Source organism: Schistocerca cancellata, chromosome 10 (genome assembly GCF_023864275.1).
Source record: "Schistocerca cancellata isolate TAMUIC-IGC-003103 chromosome 10, iqSchCanc2.1, whole genome shotgun sequence".
Classification (NCBI taxonomy): domain Eukaryota; kingdom Metazoa; phylum Arthropoda; class Insecta; order Orthoptera; family Acrididae; genus Schistocerca; species Schistocerca cancellata.
This window is the reverse complement of record NC_064635.1, coordinates 65,327,682-65,354,171: the sequence shown is the minus strand read 5'-3', so window position 1 is coordinate 65,354,171 and position 26,490 is coordinate 65,327,682. Positions and strand designations below refer to the sequence as shown.

Here is a 26,490-nt window from a genome sequence, read left to right as displayed (position 1 = left end):
ACTTTCATGTCTTTGGACCTCTAAAACAAGCTATCCGCGCATATCGATTCACAACGGACGACTAGGTGTGTGACTGGGTCCAGGCCTGGATCCGACAGCAGCCTACTACCTTCGTCAAGGATGGAATCGACCAGCTAGTGTCGCAATGGGATAAATGTGCCAACACTTTTGGCGACTATTTTTGAGTATGTGTACTGTGTATAACTACACTTTTGAGTTAATAAAATCGTTACCTTTACTTTACACTAGTGACCGAGTTTCTTTTGAATGCCCCTTCTGAATGTGTTTTCTGAAAATTGTCGAGCAGCTAGTTCGGCAGCCCACACACAGCTGAAATACCTTTGATCTTTTAGCTACAGAAATGTAAGAACTAATCGACAACGTCAGAGTAGAAACGAGGATTAGCGATGATGACTCATTATAGGAAATATAAGAAGGCTAGGAGAGTGTTTCTCCTAGCAAAATCAGATAAGGACTTGTTAGCATCTCACTTAGACAGTGAAATGACATCGCCATGCCACTGTTCGCGCGGCTCCCCCTGTCGGAGGTTCGAGTTCTCCCTTGGACATGGGTGTGTGTGTCGTCCTTAGCGTAAGTTAAAGTTACATTAATTACTGTGTAAGCCTAGGGAGCGATGACCTCAACAGTTACGTCCCATAGAACTCACAACAAATTTCCAATTTCCAAATTTGTTGGATGTATTCCAATCTATATTTTCCTCTACAGTTTTTGCCCTCTACGGCTCCCTCTAGTACCATGGAAGTCATTCTCTCACGTCTTAACAGATGTCCTATCATCCTGTCCCTTCTCCTCATCAATGTTTTTCACACATCCCTGTCCTCTCCGATTCTATGCAGAACCTCCTCACTCCTTACCTTATCAGTCCACCTAATTTTCAACATTCGTCTGTAGGTATTAAACTTCCTGGCAGATTAAAACTGTGTGCCGGACCGAGACTCGAACTCGGGACCTTTGCCTTTCGCGGGCAAGTGCTCTACCAACTGAGCTACCCAGGCACGACTCACACCCCGTCCTCGCAGCTTTAATTCCGCCAGTACCTCGTCTCCTACCTTCCAAACTTCACAGAAGCTCTCCTATTCGTCTGTAGCACCACATCTCAAATACTTCGATTCTCTTCTGTTCCGGTTTCCCTACAGTCCATATTTCACTACTATACAATGCTGTACTCTAGACATACATTCTCAGAAACTTCTTCCTCAGATTATGGCCGATATTTGATATTAGTAGACTTCTCTTGGCCAGGAATGCGCTTTTTGCCAGTGCTAGTCTGCTTTTGATGTCCTCCTTGCTCCGTCCGTCATTGGTTGTTTTACTGCCTAGGTAGCAGAATTCCTTTACCTCATCTGCTTAATGACCATCATTCCTGATGTTAAGCTTCTCGCTGTTCTCATTTCTACTACTTCTCATTACCTTTGTCTTTCTTCGATTTACTCTCAACCTATACTCTGTACTCATTAAACTGTTCATTCCGTTCAGCAGATCATGTAATTCTTCTTCGCTTTTACTCAGGATAGCAATGTCATCAGCAAATTGTATCATTGAGATCCTTTCACCTTCAGTTTTAAGTCCACTCCTGAAATTTTCTTTTATTTCCATCATTGCTCCCTCGATGTACAGATTGAACCATAGGGGCGAAAGGCCACATCCTTGTCTTCCCCCCGTTTTAATACGAACACTTTGTTCTTGGTCGTCCTCTCTTATTATTCCCTCTTGGCTCTTGTACATATTGTATATGACCCGTCTCTCCCTATAGCTTATCCCTACATTTTGCAGAATCTCGAAAATATTGCAGCTTTTTACACTGTATTACGCTTTTTCCAAGTCGACAAATCCTATGAACCTTTCTTGATTTTTCTTTAGTCTTGTTTCCATTATTAACCAAAGCGTCAGAATTACCTCTTTCATGCCTTTACCTTTCCTAAAGCCAAACTTCATCCATACCTTGTCATTCATTAGTACTTCCGTATCCCACTTCTTTGCGTATTGATTATTTCTGATTAATGTCTTAAACTTCAGCCTACTCTTTATCGCTCCTATATTTTGATCTGAGTCTATACCAGCTCCTGGGTACGCTTTAAATCCAGTATCTGATTTCGGAATCTCTGTCTGACCATGATGTAATCTAACTAAAATCTTGTGGTATCACCCGGCCTTTTACAAGTTAACCTCCCCGTCTTTTGATTCTTGAACTGGGTATTCGCTATTACTAGCTGAAACTTGTTACAGAACTCAATTAGTCTTTCTCCTCTCTCATTCCTTGTCCCAAGCCCATAATCTCCTGTAACCTTCTCTTCTACTTCCCATGCAACTGCACTCAAGTCCCCTATGACTATTATATCTTCATCCCCCTTTACATACTGCATTCCTCTTTCAATATCCTCGTACACTTTTTCTACCTCTTCAGCTTCAGCTTGCGACGTTGGCATGTATACCCGAACTACCAGTGTCGGAGTTGATTTGCTGTCGATTCTGATAAGAACAACCCCGTTACTGAACTGTTCACAGTAACATACTCTCTGCCCTACCTTCCTATTCATAACGAATCCTACTCCAATTATGCCATTTTCTGTTGCTGTTGATATTACCCTATACTCATCTGGCCAGAAGTCCTTGTCTTCTTTCCACTTCACTTCACTGACCCCTACTATATCTAGATTGAGCCTTTGCATTTCCCTTTTCAGATTATCTAGTTTCCCTACCACATTCAAGCTTCTGACATTTCAAGCACCGACTTATAGAACATTATCTTTCCATTGATTATTCAATCTTTTTCTCATGGTAACCTCCCCCTTGGCAGTCCCGTCCCAGAGATCTGAATGGAGGACTATTCCGGAATCTTTCGCCAATGGAGAGATCATCATGACACTTTTTCAATTACAGGCCACATGTCCTGTGGATACACGTTACGTGTCTTTAATGCAGTGGTTTGAATTGCCTTCTGCATCCTCGTGCCATTGATCATTGCTGATTCTTCCGCCTTTAGGAGCAGTCTACCACCCCTAGGACAAGAGAGTGCCCTGAAACTGCGTCTGCTTCTCCATCCTCTTTGACAAGGCCACTGACAGAATGAGGCTGACTTCTTATGCCGGAAGTCTTCGGCGGCCAATGCTGATTATTAATCAAATTTAAAGCAGCAATGGGATTCGAACCTGGGACCAAAGACATTTTGATTATAAACCAAATACACTACCCCTAGACTATTAATGCCTAGTAAGTGGATTAAGGATGGAATAGGCCCAACATGGTTTAATAATTAAATTCAGAAAATGCTGAGGAAGCAGAGGCTATTCCACTCTTGGTTCAAAAGAAAACACACAAATGACGACAAGCAAAGGTTAGTAGAGATTCGTGCATCTGTGAAAAGATCATTGCATGAAGCATACAACGACTGTCACCTTCATACCTTAGCAAAAGATCTGGCAAAGAACCCGAGAAAATTCCTGTCCTATTGATAAGCGGGTTTAAGTCTTCCATCCACTCACTCGATGACCAGTCTGGTGTGGCAGCAGAAAACAACAAAACAAAGGCTGAAGTGTTAAATTTTACTAATAAGAAATCGTTCACTCTGGACAATCGTACAAACATACTGTCATTTGACCATTGAACAGACTCCTTAGTGGACTGTATAGTGATAAGCATCCCTGGCATGGAGAAACAATTGAAGGAGTTGAAAGCAAATAAGTCGCCAGGTCCGAATGGAATCCCTATTCGGTTTTACAAGGAGTACTGTACAGCATCAGCCCCCTACCTAGCAAGCATTTATCGTGAATCACTTGCCCAGTGGAAAGTCCCAAACGACTGGAAAAAAGTGTAGGTGACTACTGTATATACGAAGGGCAAAAGAACGTACCCACAAAATTACAGACCAAAATCTCTAACTATGGTTTGCTGCAGAATCCTTGAACTTATTCTCAGCTCGAACATACAGTGGAAACTCGATGCACCGTTATCTTCGGGACCGTGGTCGTGTCGGTTGAGCAAATAGACGGATAACAGAAACACTGTATTCCTCCAAAACATAACCTCAATCAATTATTTTATGTATAGACACATATCACTCTCACAATATTTCGGAGCGAAAACAAATTAAACACGTTTGTAATAGCAAACAAAACTATTTATTACATGATAAAAACATCCGTACAGTAGCTACAAAAGTTGCAAAATACGTAATGTACAGTACTGTACTGTACTATAAACTTACAGGTGAAATAGTTTATCTAGCTTGGAAATAGTCAGTCAATTTCTTCTGCCTTTTTTATGTTCGAGCTTTCACCGCGGCAATATTTCGTATTTTTTGGAGCAGTAGTGCCTGCATTGCATTAGCCTCTTCTTGACTTTCAAACCATTCTACATACTTGGACAGCATTGTTTCGACCTCTGAATGGCTAATAGTTTGTTTTTATTCATGGTTTGAACACTCGTCTTCATCAGCCCCTTTTTCTTCTTCTTTGGTGGCACTTACGCTGGCAACAATTTCGTCATCACTCAAAATTTGAAAACGCCCGTCCACTTTGTCACACTCTAACCACCTCTGATACTTCTTATGACGTCAATTTTGTGCTGATTTGTAAATTATTGCACAAATTGACCATCTCATCAACTGTCACACACTCAGGTTCCTCTGATTCTTCACGTGTAGGTTGAGGCCAAATTTTTTTCCAGCCGTTCTTGAGATTTGACACTGACAAATCACTCCATGCACTGGCAACATTGAAAATGGCATCTTTAATACCGTAAGACCTCCAAAACTGTTTCACAGATGTTGATTCATTAGATGAGAGCAAACTTTTGATAAATACTTTTCTATAACGACGTTTCATGTTTTCGAAAGTTGTGTTTGCTGGAAGGAAGAGACATGCTATGTTGCCGTCATCACTTTTCATTTCACAAGTAGGGTGCGTTGGGGCATTGTCTAATAGCAATAGCGCTTTCTGTGGCAACTTTTTTTCAGCCAAATGTGCTCTAACTTGAAGTACAAATTGTTTCTGAAACCAGTCAGAAAAAATTGATTGATCCATCCAAGCACTCTTCTGGGCATAGTATTGTGCAGGGAGAGCATTCAAATTCAAATTCTTGAATGCACGAGGTTTTCTTGATTTCCTAATCACAAGTAGGGGTAGCCTATGATTGCCGGTCGCATTTGCGCAAACCATAGCAGTGATGCGATCTTTTTGTACTTTGAAACCTGGAGCATCTTTCTCAGAGAGTGATGCTAATGTCTTTTGTGGTAAAGCCTTCCAATGAAGCCCAGTTTCATCACAATTGTAAACTTGCTCCCTAACAAGATTCAATTCAGCCATTTTTTCTTTAAATTGTTCCCAGAACTCAGCAATTACAGAGCTATCCGTGCTGAGTTTTTCTCCATTGATATCAAATTGGCGAAAGCAATGACGAAATTTAAACTTGTCGAGCCGTCCGATACTTGCTTTAAAAGACGAGTCACCATCAAGTTTGTTGTTCATGTCAACAGCCTTGGCCATTATTATAGGCCCTGAAAGTGGATTCCCCTGACTTCTTGCTTGTATAAACCATCGGTACATTGCAGTGTCCAATTCATCATATTTTGCAGGTTTCATTGTCTTTCTTGTTCGCACATCTCAGTCCATGCTCTGCATTGTTGACACATATTGTTCTACGTATTTTATCAGCATCACGTTTTATATCGTTAACTGTTGTTCTTCCAGTACCATAAATCAGCGCTCCACTTGTCGCAGTTTCGCCCTTTCTTAAGCGTTTTATAATTTCAAGTTTTTGATTAAGTCCTAAAACAACACGTTTACGTTTTTCAGACATTTTATCAAGTCACTGTATCACACACACCTGCACTAAATACGGTAGTGTAAAATATTAGTCAATAAAGCTTATTCAAGTGGAAAACACGTAACACGGCACAGCCCGATAGATACACAGCGACAATGACAGTCTTCTCGCCACAACTGGAAACCGATCCAGTGGTGATTGTTGACTCACAAGTGAGACAAAGACAAGAAAAGGGGGAGATGTGTTAGCACGTCACACGCTGCAGAATATATTGGGGCATCAAGGATTGCCCAGTCTGAAAATGGAAGTTCAAGCCATGCGGCTACACCTTCAATAATAAAAAATTAACATTAAAACCATAGCTTTTTGGTTGTCATATATTTTTCTGCTTTTAAGTGATTTAAAATACGTTAGCTGTATGATAATTCTTTTGTATTTTTTTTTCTTTTTTTTCTGTTTTAATATTTTTTTATTATTTTTTTTCTTTATATATATATATATATATATATATATATATATATATATATATATATATATATATTTTCGCTCACACATTCACACATTATATACATGTACTCACACATACATATACAGTTAACACATTCTCACACTCATTCATTCACCTTTGTTAAAATAATAATAATAAATAAATAGATGATAAATACAATAAAATAAGGTTAAAAATAATGATAATTAAAATAAAATTAAGATAAAATAATTGAGTTAAAATAAATAAAATAAGAAAATAAAATTTAAATTGTTAAAATTTAAAATTATTAAAAGTGTATAAAAAAATATATACACAAGATGTCTAATTTCGTTATTCACGTAGGTCATCGGGCCATCTAGTGGAAGCCAGGTAGTGCACCCTGTGTCCAAGTTGTCGTACAAGTTTGTTATCTGATTGTTGCATGTATTCATAGAAGGTTTTTGCACTGGTTCTAAATCGGTCTTTCAAATAGGGTACCCCTGCGAGTTGGTGAAGCTCATTCATTGGGAACCAGTATGGAAGATGTAGTGCTCTTTTCAGAGCACGATTCTGAATTCTTTGTAGCCATTGTATGTGAGTTGGAGCAGCATTGCCCCACACGACAGCAGCGTAGTCTAAGATTGATCGCACCAGTGTGATGTACAATATCACCCCCAGTCTTGATGGTAGTGTTGACACTGGATTTAATAATGGATAGAGCTGTACCATTCTTCTCCTAGCTTTCTCTCGAATATCTTCTGTATGAGGTTGCCACGTCAATCGCCTATCAAGGCTCACACCTAAGTATTTTGCTGTTTTTGACCACGTAACTGGGGTGCCTTGTATCTCAATGGGCTGGATGTTAGGTGGAAGTGGTCTTCTACAGATTGCTATTGCCTGCGTCTTTGCGGCGTTAAAAGACAGTCGCCATTTCGTAGCCCATTCACTCAGCTTATTACATGCTTGTTGCAGTCTTGCCTGGAGGTGTGCAGCATTCATACTTCGGGAGTAAATGGCTGTATCATCGGCGTATAAGGATAGGTGTGTTCTGGCCGTCGATGGTAGGTCGGATGTATACAAGAAGTATAACAGTGGTCCCAGAACGCTGCCCTGAGGTACTCCTGCTTTGATTGGTCTGGTGGACGATATACCGTCTTGAGTGCGGACATGAAAAGTCCAGTTTTCTAGATAACTCTTCAGGAGTGTTGCGTGTGACACGGAGACCCCTATATCTAGGAGTTTATAGAGGAATCCCTCGTGCCACACGCAATCAAAGGCACGAGAAACATCCAGAAATACAGCCCCGAAGAATTCTTTCCTTTCCATGGCTCTGAATGCTTCCTCAACTAGGCGTAGTAGCTGCTGGGTGGTGGAAAGGCCTTGGCGAAAGCCGAACTGGACATCTGGTATCAGATGTTCTGCTTCCACATGCTGTTGAAGTCTCTTTATGTATAAACGTTCAAAAAGTTTCGATATGGCAGGTAAAAGACTGATTGGTCTGTAACTAGCAGGTGATCGAGGGTCCTTTCCTGCCTTCGGTATGGCGACGATCTCTGCATGTTTCCATGTAAGGGGGAAGCCGCCAGTTGCCAGGGTCTCATTGAACGCGGCCGCTATTATTGGTATTGCAATAGGTGGTAATTGCTTCAACAGCTCATTAGTTAGAAGGTCTGGTCCTCCGGCCTTCTTTCCGTTTAGTTCTTCGAGCTGTTTTGTAACTTCTGCTGTTGTGTTGAATGTGGTCATCTTCGGCTCGACTGGTGAGGAATCTTGGAAGTCTCTCATTGACTAGGCCAATGTGGTCAGCGTCGACAGGGTCATTCATCGGTGTGAAGTTTTTTGCGAATACATCTGCCAAAGCATTTGCTTTGGCATCTGGTTCGCTGATTATATGGTTGCCCACATGTAGTGGGGGTAACTTCTGTCCGCTTCTTAGTAGAGACTTCGTCATCTTCCAGGCCGATTGGTCTTGTAATTGTAGCAGTGCAACCTTATCTGCCCAGACTTGATTCCTGTGTTTTTCTACTTCTGCCTTAATTTCTCGTTGTAGACGATTTACTAGGCGCTTTGTGGCTGGATTGCGCGTTGTCTGCCATTCTCTGAATGCTCGTTTTTTTCCCTGATGGCTGCTATGATAGGTGGGGGCAGTTGGTGAGTTTTTGGTGGTAGAGGCCGTCTCGGAGGTATGGCTTCTGTTGCAGCGTCTAGTGCTTTAGATGTTAGGTATAATAGAGTGGCTTCTGCTCCTGCTGTCCCTGGGTCTGGTGCATCCAGGAGGTCTCTTTCAAGCAGTTGACGAAACATTTCCCAGCTGATTCCTCGAATATCAAGATAGTGTCTAGGCGGTTTATTGATGCCGACGAGGTCGACATCAAAAATGACAGGTTCATGGTCAGATTTAAGGGCCCTTCTGGTAGTGGCAGTAGCACCATTGGGAAATCTCTTAATGATAGCTATATCCAACACGTCGCTCTGGCCTCTATTCGGAAAGCAAGTGGGGTCGTATGGTCCCACGATGATGGCGTGGTTCCTTTCAGCAACTCGCAGGAGACGACGTCCGCTGATGTTAGTGATGCGGCTATTCCAGTCGGTATTTTTGGCATTAAGGTCACCAGCAAGAAAAAGATTTCCTTGTTGTGACAGTAGCACCTCAAAGTCTGCTTCTTCTAGATGGCCACGAGGGGGCCTGTACACTGCAATGAATTGTATGTGGCCTCTTGATGTCTGGACTGCAACTGATGTGGCTTCTACTGTGGCTAATGCTGGAAGTGGCAGTTGGTGATGCATCAGGGAGTTTCTTACATATACTGCTGTTCCTCCACCAGCAGTCGGCCGGTCCGTTCGGAAACAGCTGTAGTTGGCGACTCGTACTCGGATGTCGGGTTTCAAGTGTCTCTCGGTGACCAGGCACACGTCGATTCTTTCATCTTGGAGGAATTGACGGAACTCTCCTACTTGATTGCGAATTCCATTGGCGTTCCATGTGCACACAGTTAGCCCAAATCTAGCTGCCATGTTGGGTGGTGGAGGTTGACTGTGGAATGGCCTGTAGGGCAACTTGAACTGCAGCAGAAATCTGTTGCGGAATAGTAGCCATGATAGCCTGAGGGGCGTCAGTGATAGCTTTCGTCATGACTTGCATGACTGAGGTCAGATTAAACTCTTGGCAAGAGGTGTTGTGTTGTACCTGAGTTGTTGGCGGTCCGGCACTGATTATGTGCTGCTGAGATGCAGCAATGGTCGGAGGAGGTGGAGCTGAGCGATGGGGAGTAAACTGAGTACGCCTATGGTGGTGTAGGTTGATTCCCTGTATGCCTGCAGTGGAGGCATTGGCCTTAGAGGATGAAGCATTATTGGTGTTGGTGGTTGCTACATTTGTATTTCTCCTAGCAGCTGCAATAGCAGCATAAGTGAGTCCCTGGTGAGTGGTTGCCTTTTGTCTCGTCCTATAGGCTTTAATGTCTTCACAGCCAAGGTAGCTAGCAGGATGAGCTTTGTTGCAACGGACACATGTGGGAGGAGTGTCTTTGTCCTTAGGGCAATCTTTGGAAGTGTGTTCTTGGCCGCACTTCGCACACTTGAAGGGCATTGCACAGTGTCTGGCTACATGGCCAATGCCTTGGCATCGATAGCAGATGGTGGGGCCACGTTTGCCCCGAGGCTCCTCAATTGTGACATCTGTGTTGGCTATGATCTTCATTGTCAGTAATTTTGGGTTATCTGGTGTGTTGGTGAGCACTACCATAAAGAGGGGGGTGTCTTTATGAGTTCTAGGCGATTGCACTCTGGAAATTGACCTAGGAACAATTCGGATGGCTTCCAGTTCTTCCCTCAGATCATCACACGAGAAACTGAAGGGAAACCCTCGAATGACTTTCTTGATGGGCTTGTCAGGCGAATAGGTATAAAATCCCCATTGCCTTTTTGAGATTTCTTCTGTAACTTTCATAAAATCCGTAGTATTTGCGGTTTGAAGCTTATAGAGGTCTTTACCAGCTGTTCTGAATTGAAAAGGGTTGCAAAGAAGGCCCTTAATAGTTTGCAATAGTATCTTATACGCCTCCTTGAATTCAATGATGATGGGAGGAGGTTTCTGTGCTTTTGTAGAAGTCTGGGCCGTGGTAGCCAAGGTGTCACTTTGGTCGGTTGGTTCGGCGTCCATAGCCGCGAAAGAGTTGTTTGTTGATATAGGAGCAGCACTCGTAATCTTTCGGGCTGGAGCCGTCCGAGTGGCTGGAATGAATCCCTCCTCATCGGCGATGGGGCGGGACTTCTTGTGTCGGTTTTCGCTAGCTGACGAGTTCGGGGTTGTCCCATCCGTCTTTTTGCTCTTGGCAGGTCCAGGAAGTTCTTCTGCTGGCGTAGAACACATATTAGTCGTTGGCATCAAGTCGGTAAGAAGCTTCAAGCTTTCACTTGGATCTTGCTCGGATTGGTTGGACGTTGCATTGCCAGTGTGATGCAAGTCACATCGAGTTCTTGCTTCTTCTTCGAAGCCTCGGACGAGCGGGGCGCCTTACGCGTGTCAGACATAATGCCTATAAAGGCGAAGAGATTTGCACATAGAGGAAGGAAAGCTAGCCTTGGCCTCTGCGAGCGCGGGCTTGTCCCATGCGAAGGGGGCCCTGACTCGCAAAATCCCTCACTAACGGTCCCTAGCTGTGCAGTGTTTTATTCCTGAAGAAAGCACTGCACAACCAACAGGTACAGGAACACAAGTTGCTTCCACGTGCGTGACAACGGGTGCGTCCGCGTGCGTGCGTGTGTTAGCGCGTCAACTGAAGGTCGTATTTTATGTACCATTCTACGGCGGGAGGGTACATTCACTTCCCATTAAAATAGAGTAAATAAACAAAGCGAACTCGTGACTGCACCTTAGAGCATTTTGTTATTACAGTATTATTATGCTGTTACAGCAGTGACGGTTAACAGAAAGTGACGGTTAATCGAGTTTTTACTGTAATAAATTTTCTTGGGACAAAGAACCTTATATCCACGAACAGCATGGTTTTAGAAAGCATCGCTGGTGTGAAAGCTTGTTCTTCTCCCATATGATATATTTCGAACTATGGATGAAGGACAAGAGTCAGATCCCATATTTCTAGAGTTCAGAAAAACATTTAACACTGTGCCCCATTGCAGGCTGTTAATGAAGGTACGAGCATATGGGAAAGGTTCACAAGTACATTAGTCGCTGAAAGACTTTTGAAGTTATAGGAACCAGTACGCTGTCCTCGATGCTGAGACTTCATCAGAGACAAAGGTATCGTCAGGAGTGCAACAGGGAAGTATGACAGGACCTCTGTTATTCTCTACATTCGTAAATTATTTGGTGGACCAGGTGGGGAGCAACCTGCAGTTGTTTGCTGATGATGCAGTGGTGTAAGGTAAGGTGTCAAAATTGAGTGACTGTAGGACGAGTTAACCTAGACAAAACTTCTAGTTGGTGTGTGTTGTGTCCTGCCTGATAGTCTAATACAGGGTGTTTAGGAAACCTATTATTTCAGATCGCTAGACGATAATTCAGGCAAATCGTATTAATAGATTTTTATTACAATAAGATAAATGACAATACTTAACTTTGAGAAATGTGCAAGGACATGTTGCAAGCGAAGGGCGACATGAAACATAAGCAATCTCTTCAGTATGTACAATTCGTAATACAGGTGAAACAATATAGTTCCTAAGTCACTGCTGTCGATCTCGTAGACTACCTGGACTTCAACTGGGGCCACGGCTAGGGGGCGTGGCGCTTATGTTCTATTCGCCTATTTGTCGTTTCTGTCTCAGTGTCGTCCTAGAAAGGGGTCAGTCAGCGTACTATTGGCTGATGTCGCCTCACAGCCCTCTCTGCTGTAACGTTCCTGGCCATCGTTTCAGCGCTTAACGTTATGCCGGAACACTGTGATAAATTGCAGCTATTGCTAAATGAAGAAATAAGTAAGTTAATGCGGATGAATAGGAAAAACAGACGCATAATGTTCAGATACAGCTTTAATAGCGTCTTCTTGACGCAGTCAGGTCCTTTAAATATCTTGGCGTAAAGTTGCAAAGTGATATGAAATGGCTCGAGAATGTGAAGACTGTGGTGGGGAAGGCGAATGGTCAACCTCGGTTTATTGGGAGAATTCTAGGAAAGTGTGGTTCATCTGTAATGGAGACGCTGGTGCGAACTATTCTTGAGTACTGCTTGAGTGTTTGGGGTCCGTACCAGGTCGGATTAAAGGAAGACATCGAAGCAACTCAGAGGCGAGATGCTTGTTGCCAGCAGGTTTAAACAACACATAAGGCTTATAGAGATTCTTCGGGAACTTGAACAGGAATTCCTGGAGGGAAGGCGACGTTCTTTTAGAGAAATGGCATTTGAAGCTGACTACCAAGCAGATCTACTGCCACCAACATACATTGTGCATAAGAACCAACAAGGTAAGATACAAGAAATTAGGGCTCATATAGAGGCATACAGACTATCGTTTTTCCCTTGGCCTATTCACGAGTAGAGCAGGAAAGGAGATGACTAGTAGTGTTGCAGGGTACCTTCCGCCGTGCGCCGTACGGTGGCTTGTGAAGTATCTGTGTAGGTGTAGATGTAGAATTATCACACTGTCTCAGTGTGGGTAAAGCAAGTGGTTGATTGGTAAAACACTAAAGAAGTTAAATCCACATACAAATGAAAGTACATACATAATTCTTATGCAACCTATCCTAGAATATTATACAAGTGTATGGGACCCATACCAAATAGGACTGACAGGGATATTGAACAACCAAGAAGGGAAGTATGAATGGTCACAGGTTTGGTCTACTGATGGGAGAGCGTCATGAAGATGCTGAAGAAGTTCAAGATATGCTTACTTACGAATTATCAAGAACTGGCCTTAAATGATGACTCTAGGAATATATCACAGCTCCTTAAGTGAGGACAAGATTAGATTAATTGTGGCACACACCGAAGCATCTAAACAGTTATTCTTCCTACACTCCACACATGATTGGAAGGGGAAAGCGAGCTAATAGCTAGTATGATGGGACATAGGCCTCCACTCGGCCCTGCATTTCACAGTGGTTTGGAGAGTATACATATAGTTATCGATCAGATTAGATTCCATTTTCGTTCCATAGTCCCAGAAATGAGATGAATGTCATGGATGTGGAATGTGCCAGAAAGCATAACATAAAAAACGTAGGGCATCTGAATATACACTCCTGAAAATGGAAAAAAGAACACAATGACACCGGTGTGTCAGACCCACCATACTTGCTCCGGACACTGCGAGAGGGCTGTACAAGCAATGATCACACGCACGGCACAGCGGACACACCAGGAACCGCGGTGTTGGCCGTCGAATGGCGCTAGCTGCGCAGCATTTGTGCACCGCCGCCGTCAGTGTCAGCCAGTTTGCCGTGGCAGACGGAGCTCCATCGCAGTCTTTAACACTGGTAGCATGCCGCGACAGCGTGGACGTGAACCGTATGTGCAGTTGACGGACTTTGAGCGAGGGCGTATAGTGGGCATGCGGGAGGCCGGGTGTACGTACCGCCGAATTGCTCAACACGTGGGGCGTGAGGTCTCCACAGTACATCGATGTTGTCGCCAGTGGTCGGCGGAAGGTGCACGTGCCCGTCGACCTGGGACCGGACCGCAGCGACGCACAGATGCACGCCAAGACCGTAGGATCCTACGCAGTGCTGTAGGGGACCGCACCGCCACTTCCCAGCAAATTAGGGACACTGTTGCTCCTGGGGTATCGGCGAGGACCACTCGCAACCGTCTCCATGAAGCTGGGCTACGGTCCCGCACACCGTTAGGCCGTCTTCCGCTCACGCCCCAACATCGTGCAGCCCGCCTCCAGTGGTGTCGCGACAGGCGTGAATGGAGGGACGAATGGAGACGTGTCGTCTTCAGCGATGAGAGTCGCTTCTGCCTTGGTGCCAATGATGGTCGTATGCGTGTTTGGCGCCGTGCAGGTGAGCGCCACAATCAGGACTGCATACGACCGAGGCACACAGGGCCAACACCCGGCATCATGGTGTGGGGAGCAATCTCCTACACTGGCCGTACACCACTGGTGATCGTCGAGGGGACACTGAATAGTGCACGGTACATCCAAACCGTCATCGAACCCATCGTTCCACCATTCCTAGACCGGCAAGGGAACTTGCTGTTCCAACAGGACAACGCACGTCCGCATGTATCCCGTGCCATCCAACGTGCTCTAGAAGGTGTAAGTCAACTACCCTGGCCAGCAAGATCTCCGGATCTGTCCCCCATTGAGCATGTTTGGGACTGGATGAAGCGTCGTCTCACGCGGTCTACACGTCCAGCACGAACGCTGGTCCAACTGAGGCGCCAGGTGGAAATGGCATGGCAAGCCGTTCCACAGGACTACATCCAGCATCTCTACGATCGTCTCCATGGGAGAATAGCAGCCTGCATTGCTGCGAAAGGTGGAAATACACTGTACTAGTGCCGACATTGTGCATTTTCTGTTGCCTGTGTCTATGTGCCTGTGGTTCTGTCAGTGTGATCATGTGATGTATCTGACCCCAGGAATGTGTCAATAAAGTTTCCCCTTCCTGGGACAATGAATTCACGGTGTTCTTATTTCAATTTCCAGGAGTGTAATACTCACTTCCTGATCGTTTGTCAGATAGGTGTAGATGTAGAAATTACTGGATCTCAATGGCATACGTCTGTGGGAACAATGACCTGTAAAGGTCAATGTAGCGACTGAAACTGAGGCTAAGGAATATAATGTGTGTGCAATTATGTCTTTATCCTTGCTACTTTTGAGCAGTCCATTGATGAAAGCTAACTTTAACGTATGTTTATATCAGTCTCTTTCATTTTATGCAAATAAGGTGGATCAATTTCAATATTACAGTACGCGAATGTTATAGTGTCTACTCACCTGCACAGAATTTCCAACACTGGTGACCTGTGGCAAGCATACCATTTCATTTAAGCTACGGAAATGTGCAACACCGAATTCTCGTCAAACAATGAACAGTGGTTGTTGACAAAGGTCTGTGTTTGATGGACTACAACTCCAACAAACGATTTGGAGCATTTTATTTATGACATGAAGAGTGAGAGAAATTATATTTGAGTGAAACACCATGTGGAACATGTACAACAAAGTAACGTGACCCATCCCTCAGACCTTAGGGACTTTATTACAAATGGGGATCAAAATACCTAGCTACAAATATATGTTTCTGAAACTGAATTAGATTTTAGGGTGAAAGAGTAGCATCATGACGGCAATCCATATGCTTACCACTCTACGTCAATGCTAGAAATTGAGCAGACGAACTCGTTTCTTCCCCATTGTGTTTCCCTAGGTGGCCAGATCACGCATGAAGAGTTACAGGTTTCTCGTGTGCCGCACATAATCAATGGGATTCCATACAATAACACCTCTAGGTCATGTTACTTGGTGTGGTACAGACACAATTTCAATGACGTTGATTCACCACCGTATGCATTACCTACACTGCCGTTATTTCACCTTACACTCACACACTTGGTTTACCATGACAGAAACTGTTGTGTCTACCACAAGAACGTCAACGATGTGGTGAAATATTCCATTTTTTGTGAAATACTGGGGATTATGCACGTATCATCAGTGACACCATTCTGCCATCCCTGATCATTTGTAAATTTGGAACAGCAAAGGTGGCTTCCCTGCAGTTGTTGTGCAAATTACCAAAGCAACAAGTTTGTCGGCTGACTTATACTGAAAAGTTAAGTGGCAAGACACCTTCTCACTTCTGGCAAAATCTAAGGGATTAATGGACACTGATCTTACGCCTGATGATGCATTGTGGGCGATATGGCTAAGCAAGTTACCTTCTCAGATCCAAGTTTATTTGATTACTAACCAAGGCAAAGTGTAGAATAACAAATTGCGGATTGCCGATCGGATTTTTCCACTGCTACATCAACACCACTACTATCCAGGAGACATCAGCATCTACGACAGCGGTAGCCAGATTGTATCTTGACACAGCCACTGATACAAAGAGTTCTTCTAATAGGGCAGCTGCAACTGTACAAGTCCATTCTGTAAAATGAAGAAACCACACAATAGTTGCTTAATCCACAATCTTTTATTGTGTACATGACCATTTTCAGAACATTTCAAATTTCGTCATCTGATGTAAAACATAAAGTTAGTTAATCATCTCAGATAATCCTCACCCCATTGTTGTTGGGGAACCAATGGTTCCATGTCAAAACGATAAAAGGGACATAAATTCCATAAAAACTATTTCACCTGTGCTGTTTGACCAGAAACACAAACAGGAAAACTATGTCAAGACCAGCAGCATGTCATAGTTGACATACACTACTGGCCATTAAAAATGCTACACCACGAAGATGACGTGCTACAGACGCGAAATTTAACCGACAGGAAGAAGATGTTGTGATATGCAAATTATTAGCTTTTCAGAGCATTCACACAAGGCTGGCGCCGGTGGCGACACATACAACGTGCTGACATGAGGAAAGTTTCCAACCGATTTCTCATACACAAACAGCAGTTGACCGGCGTTGCCTGGTGAAACATTGTTGTGATGCCTCGTGTAAGAAGTAGAAATGCGTACCATCACGTTTCCGACTTTGATAAAGGTCGGATTGTAGCCTATCACGATTGCAGTTTATCGTACCGCGACATTGCTGCTCGCGTTGGTCGAGATCCAATGACAGTTTGATAATACGGAACGCCTTGCTGGATCCCAACGGCCTCGTATCACTAGCAGTCGAGATGACAGGCATCTTATCCGCATGGCTGTAACGGACCGTGCAGCCACGTCTCGATCCCTGAGTCAACAGATGGGGACGTTTGCAAGACAACAACCATCTGCACGAGCAGTTCGACGACGTTTGTAGCAGCATGGACTATCAGCTCGGAGACCATTGCTGCAGTTACCCTTGACGCTGCATCACAGACAGGAGCGCCTGCGATGGTATACTCAACGACGAACCTGGGTGCACGAATGGCAAAACGTCATTTTTTCGGATGAATCCAGGTTCTGTTTACAGCATCATGATGATCGCATCGCTGGCCATTTGTGGCCGAGCGGTTCTAGGCGCTTCAGTCTGGAACCGTGCGACCGCTACGGTCGCAGGTTCGAATCCTGCATTGGGCATGGATGTGTGTGATGTCCTTAGGTTAGTTAGGTTTAAGTAGGGCTAAGTTCTAGGGGACTGATGACCTCAGATGGTACGTCCCTTAGTGCTCAGAGCCATTTGAACCATTTTTGATGGTCGCATCCGTGTTTGGCGACATCACGGTGAACGCACATTGGAAGCGTGTATTCGTCATCGCCATACTGGCATATCACCCAGCGTGATGGTATGGGGTGCCGTTGGTTACAAGTCTCGGTCACCTCTTGTTCGCATTGACGGCACTTTGAACAGGGGACGTTACATTTCAAATGTGTTACGACCCGTGGCTCTACCCTTCATTCGATCCTTCGGAAACCCTACACTTCAGCAGGATAATGCATGACCGCATGTTGCAGGTCCTGTACAGGCCTTTCTGGATACAGAAAATGTTCGACTGCTGCCCTGGACAACACATTCTCCAGATCTCTCACCAACTGAAAACGTCTGGTCAATGGTGGCCGAGCAACTGGCTCCTCACAATATGCCAGTCACTACTCTTGATGAACTGTGGTATCGTGTTGAAGCTGCATGGGTAGCTGTACCTGTACACACCATCAAGCTCTGTTTGACTCAATGCCCATGCGTATCAAGGCCATTATTACGACCAGAGGTGGTTGTTCTGGGTAACGATTTCTCAGGATCTATGCACCCAAATTGCGTGAAAATGTAATCGCATGTCAGTTCTAGTATAATATATTTGTCCAATGAATACCCATTTATTATCTGTATTTCTTCTTGGTGTAGCAATTCAATGGCCAGTAGTGTCGTTTTACTATTTGTGTTCCTGGTTGCACAGCATGGGGGAATGGTTTTTATGGAATTTGTGTTCTTTTTATTCTTTTGACATGGTACCTTTGGTTACATGACAATGCTCAGGTGAGGATGGCCTCAGATGGTTAAGTGATTTTATTTTTTGCACCAGGCGATGGAACTTTAAGTGTTCTAAAATCGGTCATGTACACAATAAAAGACTGCGGATTAAGCAGCTGTTTCATGTTTTTTTTTATTTTACAAAACAGCGACTGGTAGCTCAAATAAGTGTAACACATCCAGTGAAACACAGTGTATTCGCTGGATGTCAACACAATTCAGCTCACAGGATCTGTAGCAGTTTGCTACATGCAGCAGTCCAACACCGAGTGATGTCATTCAAAGTTCTAGAAATAGCTGGCAGAGAGCATGCTAGTGTTGGTTTCATCCACATTTTGGAACAGTTGTTTGCAAGTGCACCACACCGTTCTTGTACCCAAATCCCAACATAACCTCCAGTAGGTGTCAGGTTACATGAGTAAAAACGTACACCTAAACCTTATGTGTATAGCCCAGACCAGTTTTCCTCACGGTTCCAAGTATAGTGACCATTTATTTATTCTTGACAGAAGTACAGACCACTATATTTTAGTTGATTCGAGCTCTGAAATACTCACAATCCAAGAGACAGCTACCATTTCTCTCACTCTAGAATCGCTTCTACAGCTCTGGCGAGTGATATATCTATTAATTTGTACGACACTACCACATGCACTGTCAGCTTGGGTCTGGGCCCAACATTTAGATGGACATTCTTGGTGGCAGATGTGTGCCCCAGTTTTACGGAGGGAATACTTAACAAAAGCGATTCTGATGATTCCATTCACAGTGTTTATGGCAAACCACCGGATCCTACCCTTCAGATCTCAATAAATACCTCCATATCATCGACAGAAGAGCTTCAAGACTCCTACTACTTCCTAATTAAACAACTGGTTATGGCGCAGCAGAGGTATATAGACTTGTCATTGGAATGTTCAAAATTAGAGGACAAAATTGTGGTGTTGCACAAAATTTTGTATCGAAAATGCAGCCAAATAACTGAAGTCAAGCATCATCTATCACTATTAAGAATTAACGCAATTTCCAACACCCACTCCCCTCCATCTCAAAAAAGGAAAAGAGTTTAAATATCTGAATTAGAAATTACCTCAGACCTTGTTGAAGTTGGATGCTGTGAACACTGAAGATAATGTGGATGAGAAACAGTTATGTAAGGAGGTGGTACATAACATTCATAAATATGTAGCCCAGTTGGAGTCTTTGCTGTTTACATCTACTCTTCCAAACCATGGACTTCAAGCAGTAACCACAGAGCAATTACAGGTCAATGACTGCAACATCAGTGAATCACATTGTCTTTCCAGGGTTACTAGTGTTGTGTTTAGTGTTTTTCCCAAATGGTACCAGACAGGTATCCAATCCCCAATATCCAGGATTTAGCTCAATTGTTTTTGATTGATAAAGATATACGTACAGAAACCAGTGGCAATGTAAAACTTTTATAAGGCTGACATCATCATTTCTTATTGATTACATGAACTTCCACATGCCATCTGGGTTAAAAAGAAACGCTGCCAAAACTTGGCAGCATTTTATCTATCGAGTTCTACCACACTTAGATGATATACTGATATTTTCTGTTCGCTTGAACAACACAAAGAACACCTTCAGCTGATCTGCACGCAGGAAAAATTTGGAAGAGTAGTAAACAAGGACATGTGCTATTTACACAACAGGAGGTTACAGTCTTGTGACATTTGGTGACATAACGCTGAATCAGACCACTATGAGAACATACGAACTTATCTGACAAGCACCATACCTTATTACATTATATGAGCTTAGAAGACTTCTGTGAATAGTTAACTTTTATATGTGTCATACCCCTCATGCTACAATGATTCAGGCCCCCCTAACTAATGCCTTGCCAGATAAAATGCTCTCAGTAAACCCTCAGTGAATGGACCTCAGATATCAACATATATCTGATATTATCAAAAGGTGCCTTCACAGTGCCATCACTCTGACACACCCTTGACCTTCAGCACAACTATCCACAACTACAGGCTCCAGCAAAACAGTAGCTGGGTCAGTTTTGCAACAAACTGTAGAAAGCCAAAAACGACCAATAATGTTCTTTTCATGACAGCTGTGGTCGGCTTATGATCAGAATCTATTGACCCTCTATAAAGCCATTAAGTATTTCTAGGAGGATACTGAAGGACACCTGTTTATCATATTCACTTACCAACACCTCTCGTACGTACGATTCACACCCAGAGTAAAACTACACTCCTCACTGTTTCTGTTATCTGGATTACATTGACCAATTCACTACTGACATTTGCCACATCAACGGAGTGGACAGTGAGGTTGCCATCTATCTGTCGTGAATTGATTCACTGACAGATTTTGGTGAAATGGTGACGGAACAAAGGAAGAATCAACAGGTAAAACTGCTCTTGACAGACAACACCACTGGCTTAATGGTGGAACAAGTACTGATCCTTGATATAGCCTTGCAAATTATGACCACTGATCCCAATTAAATTCCGCAAACCTATTGACAACAATACATAACTTGTCATTCCCTGCCACCTGCCGTAACACAGAGTTAGTGATGGAACGTTTCGTGTGGCCCAGTGTTAAGGCCAACTGCAGGAACTGAACTTGTGCTTTCCTCAACTACCAGCACAGCAAGATTTGGCCTTCCAAAAAGGAGACTACAACACTCTCACTTGAATATACTGTGAGCATTGCATGTTTAGCACTGTATATTTTCAGCCATTGATAGGTAGCCATGCTGGTTGGAAGCAGATCCATTTATGGACATGACAGTCAGATAGACTGCTCTTACCTTCATACACTTGTGCACTGCATGTTTCGGCTGCACGCCTTTGATAACTATGGGCCAGGGCCGATATTTCGAATCCCATCTACTCAAGAAGTTGTGCAGATTGAACTACAGCCAATCACCTGCAAAGTAATCGACTAGAGAGATGTTGTTATACCGTACTCAAGGCTCCTCTGATATGCAATACCTGGCAGTGAACTGAAGCCCTACCATGGGTATGGTTGGGTGTACACACTGCCTACAAAGAATATTTGCAGTCGCCTTTGGCGAAAATATTCTATGGTGAATGCATGGCTCTTCCCACTGACATACTGCTTCCCTCTCAATGTTCCGTGGGCTGAAAATTACTAGATTTAGTAGCTAGGGTGAAATAACATACTCCTCACGTCCGTACATCTCCCCTCAGGTACACAGCGTGCAGCAGGTATTTATCCACATGGTATAGAAAAGCTGTAGGCACGTAGTCTTGTGTGACGATATATCTGACCAGCCCTACAACAACCATATTCTAAAAGTCATAAAGTGCTGTAGTGTGGTCATCAAACATCCATTATTATGCTGAGCAGCAAGCCCTTGTCTGTCTCCGTTCAGTGGCTTAAGTTAGTATGAATACTACTGCACCACAGAAGTGATGAAGGACTAGCCCATCAACAGAGAATATTGTATATCTACCTCTATTACATGCCACAAGGGTCTTCAGCTGTACCGCCCCACCAGATGGTGGAGAGAATGATACAGCGATGTCAACATCTCTAGATGAAGTCGCCGCCCTATTCCCGGAATGATATGACACACTGATGTCGAAACGACGCGGACACCCCTCCTCGCTATCCCACCCTATATGTACGAGTACTTTCAAGAATAATCGTGTTTCCACAGTACAATTCAAACGCCACTATTCACACAGCCCAACTTCACATCAAGGTTTCTCGGTGGCGATATTGGTGGGGGTAGCTATGTTGTCGTCTGCTAACAAAGGAAGTTACCTACAGTATTTCCCCCTCGCGCTGTCCTTTAACTGTAATGTGGTTTGTGTCTTTGCGTCTGTATAATATTATTTTGCTTTATTTTCGTGAAAACTTGCAAATGTTCCACGACGATTTGGATATTTTTCTATTCAGTATCCTTCCGTAAGAGAAACCAGGTATCTGAAAAAGGCAAAAAATTATTTAGGTTTTAGAATAACAGAACGGAGCTGATGCCCACGCTGAGTATAAATAACAATATAAATTGATGGGGCAATGCTCATTAAATATAATTTTATTAATTGAAATTGCTGCGCAGGAGAAAAAATCTAATGAAGTGGACAAACAGCCTCTATCTATTCCCCTATAACTATTATTTGATACGTTTCTATGTATATATTTTCGCTAGCAAGTAACTGTGCATGTTTTAAAATGTTTCACTTCTCAGTGATTTTCCATACAAAATTAATCAAGAATATTGGTTACGAAGTTTGTCTTTGCCATTAATAAACTTTATCATTGTTAGTTCCTCAATGTCGATATTATATTCCAACTTTATGTATCACATATGCTAATACATCCTAAAGTGACGTGACGTGGCAATCTAGCGTGAAACGGCCTTATGCAGGTGTCCTGCATTTAAGTCGACCAGTTTCTTTAAAATAAACGCGAGTTTCATTGCGCCTACTCATGTGCACGGAGTTTCCCCCTCACATTGTTTTAACTGCATACAGCAGAGCAAGTACGCGAGTGAATTGCTATACTTGACGAAGTTCTCGGACTTGTATTCAATTCCCAGAAGTTTTAATTTCTGCCCTAGTCCAATGTTCTGTTCATAGTCGAATTTCACAGATTATTTAGTGTGGAATGTTTTCATTGGCTGATTGTAGTTTCCATTCCTATTGGCTGGATAAACGATGCCGCCTGTCTTTGGAACGGAGTGTTCCGCAGCAAAATAAACATTCGTTGGTTTATTGTTGATACTTGATTGCTTCGCGAAATGTTATTTCTTAACAGGTGATGTCTCGATATGATTTGAAACTTGGGTTATGCGTTGTGCCGAGGATTCTCTTTCCGTAAAAAATGAGTATTAGTGTAAATGATATATAACAATAAATCTAGGGAATTATAAGCAATGTTCTGTTTCAGCTCGAGTGCATTTGGCAGACTATGCTGCACCATGGTGCCATCAGGTTCCCACTTAGTAGGAGCCTCTGCAAAAAGAACTTTTTACCACTGGTTAAATAAAATTTGGAATAATGTCGATACGGAACGAATAAAAGCCGTTGGGCCGGATAGGGCGTGTGCCGAATGGTTGATGAAAAATGGGGCTTCCATCAAATGGGCCTCAGAAAAGGACTATGTAACAGATTATAACAAATTAGCAGCAGCAGGGGAAAAACAATATATTGAAGAAATCGATGCATCACACTCTAGCATTATGGGTTATGGATTTCCCTATTTCGAAGGATGCAACCACATTAAATTTATAAGACTACACAAATGTCACAACATAGATGACGACGCCTTAGCATCATTAGCGATTTTAAAGCGTTCATTAAAACATTTGCAAGTTAGCTCTTGCGGGAATGTTACGGATAAAGGTATTACTTCACTTGTGGCTTTGGAAAATTTGAATACATTGATACTGTTTAATTTGCCTGGTGTAAAAGATAAAGAAAAAACTGTTAATTTTTTGAAGGCTGGACTGAAATCCTGTATGATTGATTACAAGTAATATTGAGTATGATAATATTGTCATTGTACCTGCTTTCAGTACTACGGTGAGGTGAACTGGACAAAACTATGTTACTGAAATAGATCATATTGTTGGCGGCCAGAAACGAAGTAATATATGTTCACGGTGGTTTTCTTGCAAAACGATCAGTGTAGGTCTGATCGCAGCTTAGAATGAAGTATCAAAATTTGTGATCATTCTCCACCTCTGTTGTTAATGAAGTGTAAAATATTCATTTATAATATCTGTAACAGTTACTTACGTTATTCAAGAGTCATAGGTACATTTCCTAGCCGTACTCTGTTTATGGGGAAATAAAGGACATTGTATAACACACTAGATTTACATAAATTATAATGGCATTGTTTTGATATTGAGTTGTAGTTGCTCTTTAAAAGTCTTTATAGTACTATGTGTGTCATATCCCTTGTTAACATCTGTGTTTACAACTTTATATACTCTTATCTTGACAAATGAGTCACCTGAAGAACAATCTGAAAAGTTGTCAAGATGTAACTTAGTATACTATGAAAGATCTTGTTTTGAAATTAATGAATACTTTATATTTATGTGACTGCACAGATATTTATTGAAAGGGGTTTATTTACAATAAGAATGGAATATTATTTAACTTCAAGAATTTGATAAGTTACTAATGCAGTCATTGTGTACTTAATATGCAGATGCTATGTAAAGATGTAATTATTTTTCAGAAATCTGCATTGTAATTAGAATTTTGCAGTACAGTGCAAATCAACAGTGAGTCCTGTACAGGGATAGAAAGTGCATTAACTGACATGTTAAATACTGCTTCGCCAACTCTCAACCAAACTGTCACCGATTTAGATAACTTTGATCACAGTGTACTGTACAGCTCAGGCTGTTTCCACAACCTAAATTTCTGAAGCTAATTTAGATGTAAAGGAAACACATATTGTTTTATTATGTCATTTTGTGCAGATGTTTTGTCATACACCACACCAATATGTTACGTGAAGAAACTAATGTCAAGTACACATAGTTATAGTTGTCCCTGCAATGCTTATAGCACTGTAGTCATTTTCACTTACTTGTGCAATTTTTTTTCTTCCCATTGATCTAATGAACATGAAGCAACCATGTACCATAACAGTACACTTTTTGTGTACTATCTTATTTGTACGAGTATGGTTAAGTTTGAGCTCTTGATTCTTAAATCCGTCTGAAGGTGTGAAACTTTTTCAAAAAACCGATTACTTTAACTGCATATCTGTATTTTCCACTGATACTCTGAATGCCTGTTTTTAATGCTGAACAGGTAAGCTGATTTAAGAACCAACACATTTTCTTTGTGTATGTAGTAGTGTATGCTGCTTACATGAATTAATAGTAACTATTATTGTATTACGTTGCTCTAAGCTTATTTATTAACTTCTAGAGAGGAGATAATTAACATTACCTTTTTTCCTTGTGATAGTGATTTTGCCATGATTTTTTTATTTTGTCTGTTTAGGATTTAGTGTATGGTGATGGCGGTGGTGGTAGGCTAGAACTGTGCAGTTAGTGCAGTTTTAAATTCTAGCAGACATCCCTCTTCAGGGCAGGTACCTTAATGCCAGGCATTGTCCACTTTTTGCCTAACAGTTAGTTTTTGTTGTGGCAACTTCTAAGGAAATGCATGTTGTTATTTTTCATACCCTTTACAGTGTTTCAGGCAGGTCACTATCTGAAGGAGGATGCAGTATAGATATCTCTCAGAAATCCGTCCGCAGCTTGTGGTCTAGTGGCTAGCTTTGCTGCCTCTGGATCACAGGGTTCTGGGTTCGATTCCTGGCTGGGTTGAAGATTTTCTCTGTATGGGGACTGGGTGTTTGTGTTGGTTGGCCTCATCATTTCATCATCATCATTCAAGGCAGTGGGTAGAGTGGGGTGTGAATAAAATTGGGCTGTGTAAAAGTTGGGACTTTGTATGCGTACTGATGACTGTGCAGTTGAGAGCCCCACAAACCAATCGTCCTCATCCCACACAAATCCATCCAGGTGCATTTCGATTTTTTGCTGGATAACCAATTGCACTGAAACAACCAAAGCACTGAAGCAGTATCAGAAATCTGTACTGCTATATAAAGACAAGTTGTTTAAAGTTGTTACCAAAAATTTTGGAAGTACTTGACTAACAAACTTCAATATTTTGCATTAATGGAGAAACATTGTTACCAAAGATCAAGAAAAGTTCTTAATAGATTTGCTTCAAATTTTTCACAGTACTGTAATAAACATAGATGTGGATATAACCTATGCATTGTCATTTAAAAAATACACAGCCTGTTGAAACTGACTGCGAGCAGGAAAAGGTGTGTGGAAATTTGTATGGTTTGGATGTCTTTTTAAACAACAAGTTTCAACTGCAATCAGAGGGTATGTAAAACATTAGAGTTTGTTTCTCCCAAATAAATTCTTTTATTTAATATTGTATACATTAATATTTGTACATAAATTATGTAAGGTTATCATAAGGTATTGGCATTGGACATAGGTCATAATGAAAATGTAGAATTAATTTTTATAATGTCACTTTTAATAAAACCTGCCAAGTAATATTATTCCACTCAGTCAACAGTGAGGAAGTGCATCAATCGAGGATCTTCTCTCTGGTCCACAAAATGGTCTGAGGACTTGCAGATCAATAAATTTTCCTTCAGAGATTGG

The 26,490-nt window shown here is 42.4% G+C and overlaps 1 protein-coding gene and 1 non-coding gene across 2 annotated transcripts; one reads left to right on the top strand and one right to left on the bottom strand.

The window, feature by feature from the left end:
* Positions 1-941: 941 nt before the first annotated feature.
* On the bottom strand, positions 942-1,016 carry Trnas-cga (transfer RNA serine (anticodon CGA)). The gene has a single exon. It is a non-coding gene; the product is annotated as a tRNA-Ser (tRNA).
* A 21,845-nt stretch (positions 1,017-22,861) lies between these two features.
* Positions 22,862-24,173, top strand: LOC126106618 (ATP synthase subunit s, mitochondrial). Its single transcript, XM_049912968.1, has 2 exons — positions 22,862-23,081; positions 23,214-24,173. Exons 1-2 carry the CDS (start codon positions 23,065-23,067, stop codon positions 23,800-23,802), a joined length of 606 nt encoding a protein of 201 aa, XP_049768925.1. The 5' UTR covers positions 22,862-23,064; the 3' UTR covers positions 23,803-24,173.
* Positions 24,174-26,490: the final 2,317 nt, after the last annotated feature.